Source organism: Protobothrops mucrosquamatus, unplaced genomic scaffold (assembly GCF_001527695.2).
Source record: "Protobothrops mucrosquamatus isolate PMUCROS unplaced genomic scaffold, P.Mucros_1.0 scaffold_95, whole genome shotgun sequence".
Lineage (NCBI taxonomy): Eukaryota > Metazoa > Chordata > Lepidosauria > Squamata > Viperidae > Protobothrops > Protobothrops mucrosquamatus.
The window spans coordinates 746,943-761,176 of record NW_015386171.1 but is presented as its reverse complement, the minus strand read 5'-3'; the positions used below and the strand labels follow the sequence as shown (position 1 = coordinate 761,176).

The 14,234-nt window shown below is 36.2% G+C and overlaps 1 protein-coding gene across 1 annotated transcript in view; it reads left to right on the top strand.

The window, feature by feature from the left end:
• The window catches only part of SOX6 (SRY-box 6), a 381,843-nt gene that overhangs the window by 125,839 nt on the left and 241,770 nt on the right, over nt 1–14,234 (top strand). Inside the window, exon 5 of the mRNA XM_029283932.1 lies at nt 13,501–13,711. Within this exon, the coding sequence (XP_029139765.1) occupies nt 13,501–13,711 (211 nt within the window). The remainder of the gene's footprint in view (nt 1–13,500; nt 13,712–14,234) is intronic.

Sequence of the window (14,234 nt, the reverse complement as noted above, 5' to 3'; positions counted from 1 at the left end):
GTGGTGGCTCAACAAAATGCTGAAAACTACAAGAGTTAATCTACAAAAATTGCAAAGTATTGTAAAAGACTTTTATCCATAGAATTGCTAGGAGATGGCTACAATTCAGTGGAACATAACAATGATATTATTGTGCAAATTATCTGAAGTTGCTTAACTACTCTAAATACCACAGGCCTTCTTCACAGACTATCTTAATGTCCTCCCTTTGGCAGTCTTAGAAGACAGATGTAATAGCCTTGGAGTCTTTGCCCATCTGAATCTAGAGAAGTCAAAACATTCAAACCTGAGTTCTTAAGATGCAGCCTTTGACTAATGTTTCAGCCTGTAGCAGTGAAACATTATGATCAACCGGATGAATTTTGTATCCAACATTTTTTGGCTGACACAAACCCAAAGGTTGTAAACATACTAGAAAAATACTACTCCCTGGCATCTAGAATCTGTTGCAGAATGGTGTTTCCAGTAGGGTTGAGTTAATGTATACACTTATCAGAATACTATCACATCTTATCTTTCATAGTTGTATTTTATGTATATATATATATCAGTTCAGGTCTGAAACTGTAATGAAACAACATAAAAAAATCCAGATAACAAAGTGGTGCTCCCTGCATATATCAAATATTTGCATTTTGACCTCCAATTTTGATCCTAGCTGTAATCTCTCCAAGCCTGCCATCTTATAATATATTTGCTGTGTAATTGAACAAATATGAGGATAATGTGCATTTTTATCTCACAGCCTTCCTAATTCTGAACTGCTTGGTTTCTCCAAATTCGGTTTATATAGGAGCTTCTTGTACATTGTAAAGGTGCCTCTGAAGAATAATCAAATGTTCTGGCTTGCCTGTTAGTCTTAATATATTCCTCATTCTGGCATGAATTTACACAATCAAAGGCTTGCTGCAGCCAATAAAGGAAAAGTAAACCATCTTGAATTCTCTTGCTTTCGCCATTATCCATCTTTTGTTAACCCTTTAATCTCATGTCCCTCTGCTTTTTCTAAAACCTGCCTTTTCATTTGGCCTTTCTTCTCTATGTATGGCTTTATACTTCTTTGTGAAGATCTTAAGCAAAACTGTGCTTGCATGATGAATTAATGCAATGGCTCTCTTGTTTCTCCCTTCTTTGGTATAGGTGTACATACTACTACCACTACTACTACTACTACTACTACTACTACTACTAATACTAATAATAATAATAATAATAATAATAATAATAATAATAATAATAATAATAGTAAAGTTGGAAGGAACCTTGAAAGTCATCTAGTCCAACCCCCTGCTCAGACAGGAAACCCTATACCATTCCAGACAAATGGCTGTCCAGTCTCTTCTTAAAAACCTCCAGTGTTGGAGCATTCACCGCTTCTGGAGGCAGGTTGTTCCACTGGTTAATTGTTCTCATTGTCAGGAAGTTTCTCCTTAGTTCTAGGTTGCTTCTCTCCTTGATTAGTTTCCACCCATTGCTTCTTGTCCTGCCTTCAGGCACTTTGGAAAATAGCTTGACTCCCTCTTCTTTATGGCAGCCCCTGAGATATTGGAACACTGCTATCATGTCTCCCCTCGTCCTTCTCTTCATTAAACTAGATATACCCAATTCCAGCAGCCGTTCCTTATATGCCTCCAGTCCCCTAATCATCTTTGTTGCTCTTCTCTGTACTCTTTCTAGAGTCTCAACATCTTTTTTACATTTTTTACATAACTCTACTTCAAATTTGTTTAATCACAGGTCCATCGATTTTTAATAGATCTACTTTAAGCAACAGCATAAACCTTTATTTATAAAGTGTTTTTCTCTTCAGAAATATTTACTGTCTCTTACAGCAGGGGTGTCAAACTGCCGGCCCAAGGGCCGGATATGTCATGATGAAACTGCGCCCACCCATTGCCAACAATGGAAAAAAAGTCACGAGACATGCCACGTGACGTTGCGAGTTTGACACCCCTGTCTTACAGCATTTATCTTTGAAACTGGGGAGTAGCCTGGAATTATTTGAGTAAAATAGGTAGAAAGAACTTCAAAAGAAGAGGGAAGGAAAGGGTTAAAAGCCTCCCTATTTATAAAAAAAGTCATTGAATTCCTCAGTATGTCTGCAATACCAGAAATGCAGTACTTGCATTCTAGTTTTTTCTTCTCTGTTGTTTAGGGCAGGCAGATAACTGTTTTTGCACTGAGGCCCTCCTTCATACTTAAGTCATGTAGGAAGACTACATTAAGAAAACTACCAAAGTTAGTAAACACTGTGATGCAATATTAATAATGATAATGAGGAGGAGGAGGCAGCAAATGAACAATTTATTAGTATAGTGCAATATACTACAGTATTTATAATATAGAATATTTTAATATAGTATTTTAAAATATTATTTGAAAAACAAAAACATATTAAACCATGTACAAAAGATTCTAATATGGAATTTATCTGCTGAACTTTGTTGGGAAACGCAAAGAGGCTTCAGAGTGGGAGCTTTGTCCAGTTGTAAATTGTTCACTGCTCATCTAGAGATTTAATTTAAAAAAAAACCCATTTATTTGTACATATATTTTGTTGGAACCCCAACACAAGAAAATATTAATATAATGACAAAAACATTTTTCCATTAATGTTTGCTTTTTACTTGAGTTAAAAGGGCCAACTTGCTGCCAAATCTTAGAATTAAAACCATTCTGGATATCCAACTTTCCTGGGTTGTAAGTATTTGCACATATCCTATTAAATGTGATGACTGATAAATACAGGGGTCTTCAAACTTGGTTCAAGCGTGGCTGGTTGAGGAATTCTGGGAGTTGAAGTCCACAAGTCATAAAAGGGCCAAGTTTGAAAACCTTGAAATAACAAGCAATCTATTCGTGTTACTGTTTCTTTTTTCTTCTGCTATCCTGGCCATTCCTACAAATATTTTCCTTGAAATCCTATAGAAGTAGGAGTGGCTTGTGTTTGTATGTAATTTTGTTGGCTATTGAACAGGAAAGCATTGCAGGCTTCCGGTACGTGATCCAATCTGCAACTATGGTAACATTGTTCACTTACGTTACTTTTGTTATTTTACTAATTAACAAACTTTCCCCTAATGAAGTGTCGAAACAGATCACTGGTCTTTTGAAGGATATTTTTCTGGATTTTTATTGAAATCAGTTAGTGTTCTACTAGCATAATACATACAGGGTTATAATTTTAGAGATTTTCTTTTCTTGAGGAAGAGTAGACCCTGACTTGGAAATTAAGGATACTCCCTTTTTGATCTTGCTCCTAAGACAATACAAACAATCAGCTCATTTCACCATCATTTAACAGTGACCATGGTTACGATAGCCCTGTCCTATATTTCATTGTGCACAGGCTAGGTACACAAACTACAGTAAATAGAAAATATAATGCCCTCACCTGAATTGTACTTGAATTTGTTTTTGCATCCTGACCTCAATGCTTGTTTTACATATAGATTCCCCTTGGCTCCTGTGTGTTTCAGCATTTCTGTCTGATAATTGTAGTTAAGGTTTGAATGAAAGCAGATGTGTCACTGAGTTTATACGGTATGCTTGAGCAGGTTTATTTTAATGATAATTTATTTCAATAGAAGAAACTACAGCTGATTTATTTGGTGTACAACATGCTATGATTTAGACTGTGGTTTATCATAGTAGCTAGGTTTACACATTATGGTTTAGCATAATACATGAATTGTAATCACTGAATTTAATTGTGGTTTGAATGTTAATTGATCCTACCAGGTTTAATTTAAAGTAATAATAGTGTCAGTCCTGTGTAACAGCAAACTAAATAGAGGGTATCAATAGAGGGGAATTGCATACTGAAACTGAAGATGCACAATCAATCCTATAGCCTATTTTTAGGATTTTTTTTAACTCAGGTATCGATGCATGTATATAGTTCAAGTGCCAAAAAAGAGCAACCAGCAAAATATCTTTTATAGAGTTTTTGTGCAATGAGAAATGATATTTTTACCAAAATTAGCACCTTAACTCAAGTATATTTTGTTTTAGGAATGTGATTTTTCCCCTATTTCCAGATACAGAACATTCCAAGGAACTCCAGAACATTTTGTTCTTCTTCAGGACACAACTAATCCAACTATGCTATGGGTGGTCCAGCAATTTTCTGGAAGTAAATCCAATGGAAGTAGGATTTCCAGGCAACCATATCCAGAAGATCATAAACTATTTCCTGTTCTGGAAGTCTTACATCTGATAATTGCCAGACCACCCCTAGAACAGCCAGATTGGCATGGTTCTAAGGAAGAATGAAACATTAAATTCCTTTTCCACGTACCTAAAATGCATGAGGACAATATAGCACAAAGAAAACTAACCCAAGCTTTTGCAGTCAGTTTAAGATATTGTCTAATAACAAATTATTGTCTAATAACAATTTATTATTGCTTTCACTTAGGTTTCAAACAATTAATCCTGAAGAGAGTCAAAACCTCAAAGAAAATACCATGGAAAATCCTCTCTTTCACCCATGTTTCTGTCTCTCCAGCTTGCATTCATAGTTTTAAATCAGATCAGATCAGATCAAATCAAATATTTTGATACACAGTGAATATATTCTGTTGTTTCACTCTAATTTGTTCACTCAGATGTTTTCTAGTGAATCAGATTGTAAAATACATTTAAAGTTTAACATTTAATTGTTATCATTTTATCATTTGCCTTTCTTAGATGTCTTAGATAATTTCCCTTCAAATACATGGCACAAAGCAGCATTCCTACAACAAATTTACTTGCTTCAACTTCCACTAGTAATATATTTTCCAACTACAGGTAGTCCTCGACTTACGACCATAATTAAGCCTAAAATTTCTGTTGTTAAATGAGACATTTGTTAAGTGAGTTTTACGACTTTTCTTGGCACAGTTGTTAAGTGAATCACTAAAGTTGTTAAGTTAGGAACATGGTTGTTAAGTGAATCTAGCTTCCCCATTGACTTTGTTTGTCAGAAGGCTGCAAAAGGAGATCACATTCAGGACACTGAAACCATCATAAATATGAGTCATTTGCCAAGCATCTGAATTTTGATCACGTGACCTGTGGGGATGCTGCAATGGTCGTAAGTGTGAAAAACAGTCATAAGTCACTTCTTTCAGTGCCATTGTAACTTTGAATGATCACTAAATAAACTGTTGTACATCGACGACCACCTGTATTTAGATGTCTATGTACTTCAGGTAGTCCTTGTTCAGCAACAATTTGAAGTTACGGAGATATGAAATGAATGGTGCTTATAACTCCTTAAAGTTCTAGCTGTCTCAGCACACCTGCAGTCACATGATTGTCATCTGGGTGCTTAGCAACCGACTCCCACTCCTGCCATTTGCAGAAAAGTCGCAAGTTGCTTCTGTGAGTCATTCCCACTCCTGCTGCTTTTTCTCCCAAGTGGCCTGACTACAGAGTACAAAATTCTGAAGATTTCATACTTTCTAGTACATGTGTGTACCCCACTTACCTACCCACTTGTCAGCTTGCAAGCCTCCCAGGTCTTGCAACTTCCTGCCATCTTCCCCGTTGACCTTGTTTGTTGCCAGCTGATAGGAAGTTATAATTAGATCCTCACTTAACAACCCACAATATTTGCCTAATGATTGCAATGTAGACTGCATTGCTTAGAGATGGAAATTCTGGTCCCAGTTACCATTGTTAAGCAAGGACTACCTGTTTGATAACTATGTGTCTTCTATTATCAGCCAGAAATAAGTTGTGTTCACTAATGTTTCCTTAACTGAACTCCATTTACCCTCAAATTAGGGCTGTCACAGAAAACAAATAGTTTTTTCCAAAATCAAAAGAACAATTTCCCAGTGTTCTTGTGAACTGATCTATACTATTTTGCAGCACAAATTGAGTTATGACAATGAGTGTTTAATATCCACTCATACCTTCAGTATTTGAAGAACAAAGCATCAGTATAGTTTTCCTCAAATGAAAGGAATAACTAAAATGATAAATTTCCTTTAAAAATGCTTCTGCATGCATAGAGAGAATTCCTTTCTGACACCTTAGATGATCTTTGGCTCCAGAGAACATACATATTTCATTTGTATGGTTCTCTAAAAATATGATTTGGGTCTTGGGTAAGGAAATCTGATATATTGCATAATTTACATAGAGTACATATAATATGACATAATTGATGTATTTCTCGAGGAGTGTGCACCAGGATATATTATAATATTTGACAAGGGCTCAAATTATATGGACATGGATAGCCTCTTTACTTAACAGAATTCTTTTACTTCTTCTGCTATGCAATATTTAGATAACCATGCTTTTTCAAGCTTTCACAACAACTAATGGACTAAACATTTGCTTTTGCTAAACAACAGTTGATTATAAAGATGTCATCAGATATTGATTTATTAGTAACCCTAATCAACATTTATTGCATACTAGCTGTACCCGGCCACGCGTTGCTGTGGCTCAGACAGGTTAAATGTTTTTACCTGTCACAGGTGTGACATCTATATAATACTAGGTATATAAAAACACGTGTGTATTTGAATGCAACGTTGTGTCAAAATTTCAAAGCAATCAGTGAAGAACTTTCAGAGATTTAAGATTTTGAACAAACGAACATTTACATTTTTATTTATATAGATTTGTAGACCAATATTGGAATAAAAAGCGGAGTTGTATCACTTATATAGTATGAGTGCTGCAGGGAGGCAATCTTTGAAGGTAACATTGTCCCAGTGAAGACTTAAAAGTTATCTGGAACTCCGAATGAAGGTTGTTTCAATGAAAATATATATTGTATACCAAATACTACAGTTATAGGCATGAAAGCTCTAGCTTAGCAGATATTTATGCTACATACAAGTATACTGGTTGCTGAAGCAGCACAGTCATTCACACACAGGAATCAACACAAATCGATGTGAACAAGGCAATTCAGGGCACTTTTCAAGCTGTTCCTTGAAGGGCGCCTGTGCTCCACTTCTGACTGATGGAGCAGTTCATTGAAGTCAAAAGGCGTTTCTGTGCATGCACAAAAGCCACATTGGATGAAGTGAGACAAGCAATTAGCAACAGTGTCTTGATGCTTGTTATCAAAGCACTGAAGCAGAGCATATTGCTTTCAAAGACAAAATCATTCTCCGCTTAATAAAGCTGTACTTTTATAAACTGTTTAATATGTTTAAAGTATGTAAATAAAACAGTGGATCTGATCCAAAAGGCTATTGGTGTATAAGGGGCTTGCTTTAATCAATTTCTTGCAACCATCTTTATGATTATCCAAACATGAATGTTGGAAAGGATGCAAGTCAATAAGGAGAAGGAGGGAACGTTCTAACATATGTGTAGAATCCTGCTTTCACTTCTCAGGATTTAAGGCTATGATAGCACGTGCTCTCTGTCTCTCTATGTTTGTATGTTTGTGAGTGTGGGCATGTGCAGGTGTGTGTCTCTGTGTATCAGTGGCGTAGCGTAGGTTGTCAGCACCCGGGGCAAGTAATTTGCGCCCCCCTCCACAGTGGGCGGCGTCGGCGACCCGGCGGCTTGGATCAGATTCGCACAGCCAGCACTGCAGAGAGAGTGAGTGAGCCAGGCAGGGGCAGAGAGCTGCGAGTGCAAGCGCGCCCCCCCAGATGTTGCGCCCGGTGCAGCCGGCCCCCCCTGCACCCCCCACGCTACGCCTCTGCTGTGTATGACAAAAATTGTGGGGGAGAATAATTTTTAAAATGTCTATGAAGAAAGGATAAGCAATACATTATTTAAAAAAATCAAATTGACCTGAAACATACATCCGGGAGGAATTTAGAAACAGACATAAATATTTGATAGCCTTCATACCAAAGCTGAATTCCCAAAAAGGTATAAGAGGTTTATGGTTAGACTTCCTGGAAGAGACATGAAGATGTGGCCTGAAGATCCTGTTATGTTAACTTCTTTTAATGTAATTCTAAGACTGGATTTGCACGACACATTTAACCAGGTCAGTTAAAGAACTAGCAGCTGAATTTGCATAGCATCACACAACCTGGTTAATTTTAATCTTTCAAAACTCTTCATGTAGTGTGATTTATTGTAATGCGCAAATTCTGTCCATTCAATTAACTTACAGTTCAATCTATTGTGCAAAGCCAGAAAATAGCTAATAGTGTATATTGGCAAACTATAGCTAGATATTTAGTGTTAAAACACATACAGTTAGGAATCTTCAAGTCATTATAGTACTTTAAAATAATTTGGAAAAATTACAGAAGTCATAGAATGTCTTAACATGTTGAGCCCATCTAAATGCTAGAGTTAGGAGTTCAAAGAAAAAAATAACTTTCATATCCAGGATCAGATTAAAGATGTATGTTGAAGATATTTGGTTCCGTGGCTGAACTGCTGTAATTAACAGGAAGATTTCCCTAATATTATAACAACAACAACAACAACAACAACAACAACAACAACAACAAAAGTTGGAAGGGATCTTGGAGGTCATCTAGTCCAACCCCCTGCTCAGGCAGAAAACCCTATACCATTTCAGACAAATGGCTGTCCAGTCTCTTCTTAAAAACTTCCAGTGTTGGAGCATTCACCGCATCTGGAGGCAGGTTGTTCCACTGGTTAATTGTTCTAACTGTCAGGAAGTTTCTCCTTAGTTCTAGGTTGCTTCTCTCTTTGATTAGTTTCCACCTGTTGCTTCTTGTCCTGCCTTCAGATGCTTTGGAGAATAGCTGGACTCCCTCTTCTTTGTGGCAGCCCCTGAGATATTGGAACACTGCTATCATGTCCCCCCTCGTCCTTCTCTTCATTAAACTAGACATACCCAATTCCAGCAACTGTTCCTTATATGTTTTGGCCTCCAGTCCCCTAATCATCTTTGTTGCTTTTCTCTGTACTGTTTCTAGAGTCTCAACATCTTTTTTACATCATGGTGACCAAAACTGGATGCAATATTCCAAGTGTGGCCTTACCAAGGCATTGTAAAGTGCCTGGATAACTTCACTTCAGTTATCCAGAATCTATTGTTGTTGTTTTCCTCTTCTTGTTGTTAGGTGTGCTATGTTCTGGATAATGATAGAATAGGACTTGGCCTTTGCAAGTACCTTCTCTTCAGATATTTGAAAAGTGTCGTTAGCCTCTCTCAGTCATCAAGGTTAAAAATAGCCCATTTTTTTTAGTTCTTCCATGTAAGATTTTTGGTCTCCTGACAAGGCTCGAATCTCCAGTCATCATTATCCTATGCAAATAATATGGAAAAAGATCCTACACTGAACATACAACTGGATTGTATGAAACTGGATTGTAGGAGGGATGGCAGAACCTGGGGTGGAGTTAAAAGAGGGATCATCCTACATTGCCACGTGTAGTCTAAGTCCAACCCCCCCCCTGAATGTCGACCTTTATCCAACTCCAGGCAGATGCTGTTAATTGAGAAGATTCCTGTGCATAGGCATAAGTAGCAATAAATCAATTTAATTGGACATTCATGCGTAGACCTGATCTTTCGCACCTGACACGGTTGTTTCAATAGTTAAAATGACAACCAAAAGAATGTCTGGATAACTATTATATATTGGATTTACAAAAGCAATTTCTTAAAGCTTTGAAGAATTTTGTGAGAAGGGATAAAGAAAAGAGGAAAACAAATCCAGTTCTAGGATATTTCTCGAAGGGACTAACGATCAAGATTGTTAAGAGTAAAGGGAAGGAACATAAGATTGGTTTATTTGATCAAGGTTAAAATATATATGTTGTGAACTATGGTAACCCTAAATTGACTTTGGCTGATCAGGACTAAACAAGAAGACTTTAAATGTTTGTTTGTAGATGAGAGATGGGAGATGGGAAGAAGAGAACGTTTGTTGTACTTTGAGAGAAGGTGATGTTACTAAAATTGTTTATACTTGTGATTGGGGGAAGGGAATCACTTCCCTCTTTCTCAGAACAATTGATGACCAATGAATTTCAATTCAATTAATTTTTCTTAAAAGATACTATCAACATTTTTTAAAAAGCCTTTCTAACCTCTATATTATAAATGCTTCTCTTTCTATTCATTTCTCATGCCCTACAAAAGAAAGAATTCATTCTTTCAAGCTGCCTCCCACTTGAAGGCCATGTTATTATAAAATACAATAGTCTGCTGTAATATACTCATGCTGTATAGTTAAGGACATATGCAGGAAAACCCAGTAATGAATGTATGAGGGAAATCTATAGTCACACATAATTTCTTACCACAGCATATGTATATGAAATGAAATAAATGTAGCATCAATTTATCTGCTGTACACACATAAAGAATATTCCATGTCTAGGATGGTTGAAGATTGAGTATATTGGGCTAGAGTCCAGGCCAATTTGGAGAATTATTCAGTTGATTTGTTTATAGACAAACATCACTGCAAAATTAAGAAAATTAAAATTAAGAAAATGTTAAAAATTAAGAAAAAAAGTTACTAAATAAAAATAGCAAACCACACTAGAATCTTAACATTTGCAAAATGCACACTTCAGTCAATATTATATTTGGAAGGATATTTTAAGATATTTAGCACTGTAAAGTTCTACGTCGAACACAGAACATGCTCATATCAAATGGTCTTAACTGATATTTCTCAATCTTGACAACTTTAAAATGTGTGGACTTCAAGAATTTCCCAGCCAGCATGATGGCTGGGGAATTCTGAGGTTTTAAGTCTACAAATCTTAAAGTTGGCGAGGTTGAGAAACAGTGGTCCACAGGATGGGCACATGTTATCATTTAGGCACATTTATTTTTAATCAAGTTACTTTCTTAGGTTGAATCCTCAATTTCCACTGCAGCTTATCATGTTTGTAGAGTTTGAAACAAGGAAGAAACAATTTTTTAAGTCACCCTTTTTCTTTCACTGAGCTACCCACTTTACTGCTTTTTTTTTAACCAGTTTGCCAGTGGACCGTTTCACCATTCTTGCTGTCACTTGAGGTAGGAGGGTTTCACCCCAGCTCCTGAACCAAATGGATTTACCTAGGGCTGGACAACTAAGTAAGTAAGTAAATAAATAAGGGCCAGCATTTCAATGGTCCACTGGTGGACAAGTATTTATTTATTTTTTTTAGATTTGTGGAAACGCTCAATGGAGAAGAAAAATAAGAATTAAAAAAGGTTGTTTCTACTTGGTTTTGAACTGGTAACCCTTGCCTTGTGAGGGAAATGTGATGATTGGAATCTACTATTATAGGAATACCTGCAGTAGAGATTAGGGAAAAAAAGATACTTTATTTTAAATCTCGTCCTTCTGTGTGCATTTTGATGCTTTAATTCTGTTAACATCATTTAAAAATAGTAGTAAACAAAAGCCAAGGACTATTTTGATCCTGTGAAATTACCAGTATGAATAAGAGACTGTAGTCACATCATACATGTAACCAGTCTTTGACTTACAACCATTTGTTTAGTGACTGCTCGAAGTTACAATGGCTCTGAAAAAAGTGACTTGTGACCATTTTTCACACTTATGATTGTTGCAACACCCCCAAGGTCACATGAACAAAATTTGGGAGCTTGGCAACTGGCATATATTTATGACAGTCGCACTGTCCTCTGGATTCAGTGTTCACCATATGTAGCCTTCCCGGCTGGCTTCTGACAAGCAAAATCAGTGGGGGTGGGGGAAAGCAGATTTGCTGTAGATGTTCTCAGACTGTGGGTCAAAAATCAAGGGAGTGCCACCAGCAGTTAAGGGAGAGTTACAACATTTGTTTTAAACCTGATCTGTCTTCTAGACCAGAGGTCTTCAAACTTGGCCCTTTTATGACTTGTGAACAGCATGCCTGGCTGAAGAATTCTGGGAGTTGAAGTCCACAAGTCATAAAAGGGCCAAGTTTGAAGACCCCTAGTCTAGACAAAGGGTGAGTGCTGTTAAAGAGGGTCTTTGTCTTTTACAAAAAAAAGTGGGGGTCAGTTTTGACAGATATTTTGCTTTGTCTGGGCAAGATATGCAACATCAAAACTATCTCCAAGCTTTGTTTCTCTTTTTACCTGTGCAATCCGTCAGTGGGCAGTTCTTGTGCTGTAAAGTTTGAAAATCCCTGTGACATATAGATTAAAATGAAATCCTTAAACCTAAGTGGTGTAATTATTTCTTGCACAGCCATTATGCAATGAAACTAGTAGCTGCACAAATTCATTTATCATTTTAGCTGGGAGATACCATCGGGATAACACTGAAACAGATTTAAATTTTAAATATTTTGAGAGCTGGGGAGTACTGTGATTAGCTACGCTGAAGTAGAAATAACTAATTCCAATTTCAGGTGCATATTTATCTTTCAAGGTCCTTATAAGTTTTATGAAAAATCGAGTCCTGAGTACTTATATTCTCTATTAATTCTTTATTTTTTTAATGTCTAAGAAACTGTGACATGTTTTGAAAAATAAACATTATTTTTAGGTTTATGAAATTTATTGTCAGAGTTTTCACCACAGTGTCTTAAGTATATAAGAAAAATGGTGCCTATCCAACTCAGACTTTAAAGGAAGTGCTTCCTACCACCAGCCTTGATGAATCTCTACTGAAAGATAAAAATGAAACAGGAATAATCTTACTTTTACAATCTGTTTGCCATTATTTCATTTAATAGTGTCGGTCACAGTGGTTGAAGTCCTATTTGGATAGTCAAGTTTCAGAAAAAACTTAGGTTTCAAATTCTGTCCAATTTTCCCCCCTAATTTATCCCCAAATTATTCTTTGAAATAGAATAAAAATTAGCATAACATAACATAACATAACATCTAATTCTTTGAGTTCTAGAACATATGATTTAATATGCTGCTGGAATGAACTTACTGAAATATGTCACAGACCTGAATTTTTATTAGTAGCAATTCACGTATTTACCTGTGGAATTATACAACAGCTTCCAAATACTGATTTTTTAAGGCTCTAGAAAAGAAAACCATAGCTGAGCTAGCTTGAGAAATTTTGAAGATTTTGAGTTTCTGACTGAGATAAGGATTAAGTAGAATTATTACTAATGTTTTCTTCATCCCATACCTCAGATCATATGTCTATAAATTATATTGAAAATGGAGTCTGTATATTTGGGGGGAGGTGATGTTTCTCCAATTAATCAAGCTGTGGAAGAGTTGATAGAGAGAATATGTTGGAATTCTACCTAAGTTTTAAGCTCAGGTAATTAGCTCATCATTTCAAGAGACATAACAACTTTATTCTGAGCCAAAAAGTTTCTCTAGTTCAAGGATTTCCTAGTTCCCTTGAATCTTAATAAATAGCTTTTGGAGCCTTTGGACTCTTCCTTTTATGGGCCAAGACTCAGATAAAAAATAGATGATTTCTTCTTCTTCAGGGGCTAGTCAAATGCATACTGCAGAATTAAAGTTCTTTTTATCAACAGCCAAAATAAAACTGTAACTAAAAATTGGTTTAGTTCAGTAGAATATTTCAAATTATTCAGTTGCTTTTGAGTTATAACAGACACCCTGTTATAATGTATTAAATATTATATTATTGTCTTGTTTCTTTACAGGAGTCAGAAAATAATAAGTTATGTTCCTTATATTCCTTCCGAAATACTTCTACCTCACCACATAAGCCCGAAGAAAGTGGTCGTGATCGCAATGAGCTAATGACCAGTGTTAATTTTGGAACTCCAGAACGCCGCAAAGGAAGTCTTGCCGATGTGGTGGACACTTTGAAACAGAAGAAACTAGAAGAGATGACGAGAACCGAACAGGAGGGTATGTATGTATGTATGTGTGTGTGTTTGTATATAAATATGCATTTATTTCTCTCTGTGTGTATGTATGTGTGTGTGTATGTATGTTTCATTTCTGTCTTCAGCCAAATGGTGAATTAAAAGTTAAGGTGAATCTATTTTGATGCCTATTTATAGAACTACTATTGATGTTTGTATATGATGTTTGTCTGAATATATCCATACTCACTGGACCTCTGAAATATATATGTATGTATGTATGTATGTATGTATGTATGTATGTATGTATGTATATATATTCCTGGTGTTCACTCTTATTTTATCTGTTTAGAGTATATATATATATACTAGAAATGAAAATAAGAGAAATCTTGCCACAACAGGAGGTGAGACCAATGTGGAACCAATAGTAAATGAGGCAACAAAAACACCTTTTAAGAAACGAACAAGAAACGATAGCAACGTAACAAAGAGGAAGAAAAACAACCTAACACACAGCATGACTCACAATACCGTAACGCGGTCTGAACTTGGGGGCCCGGTCA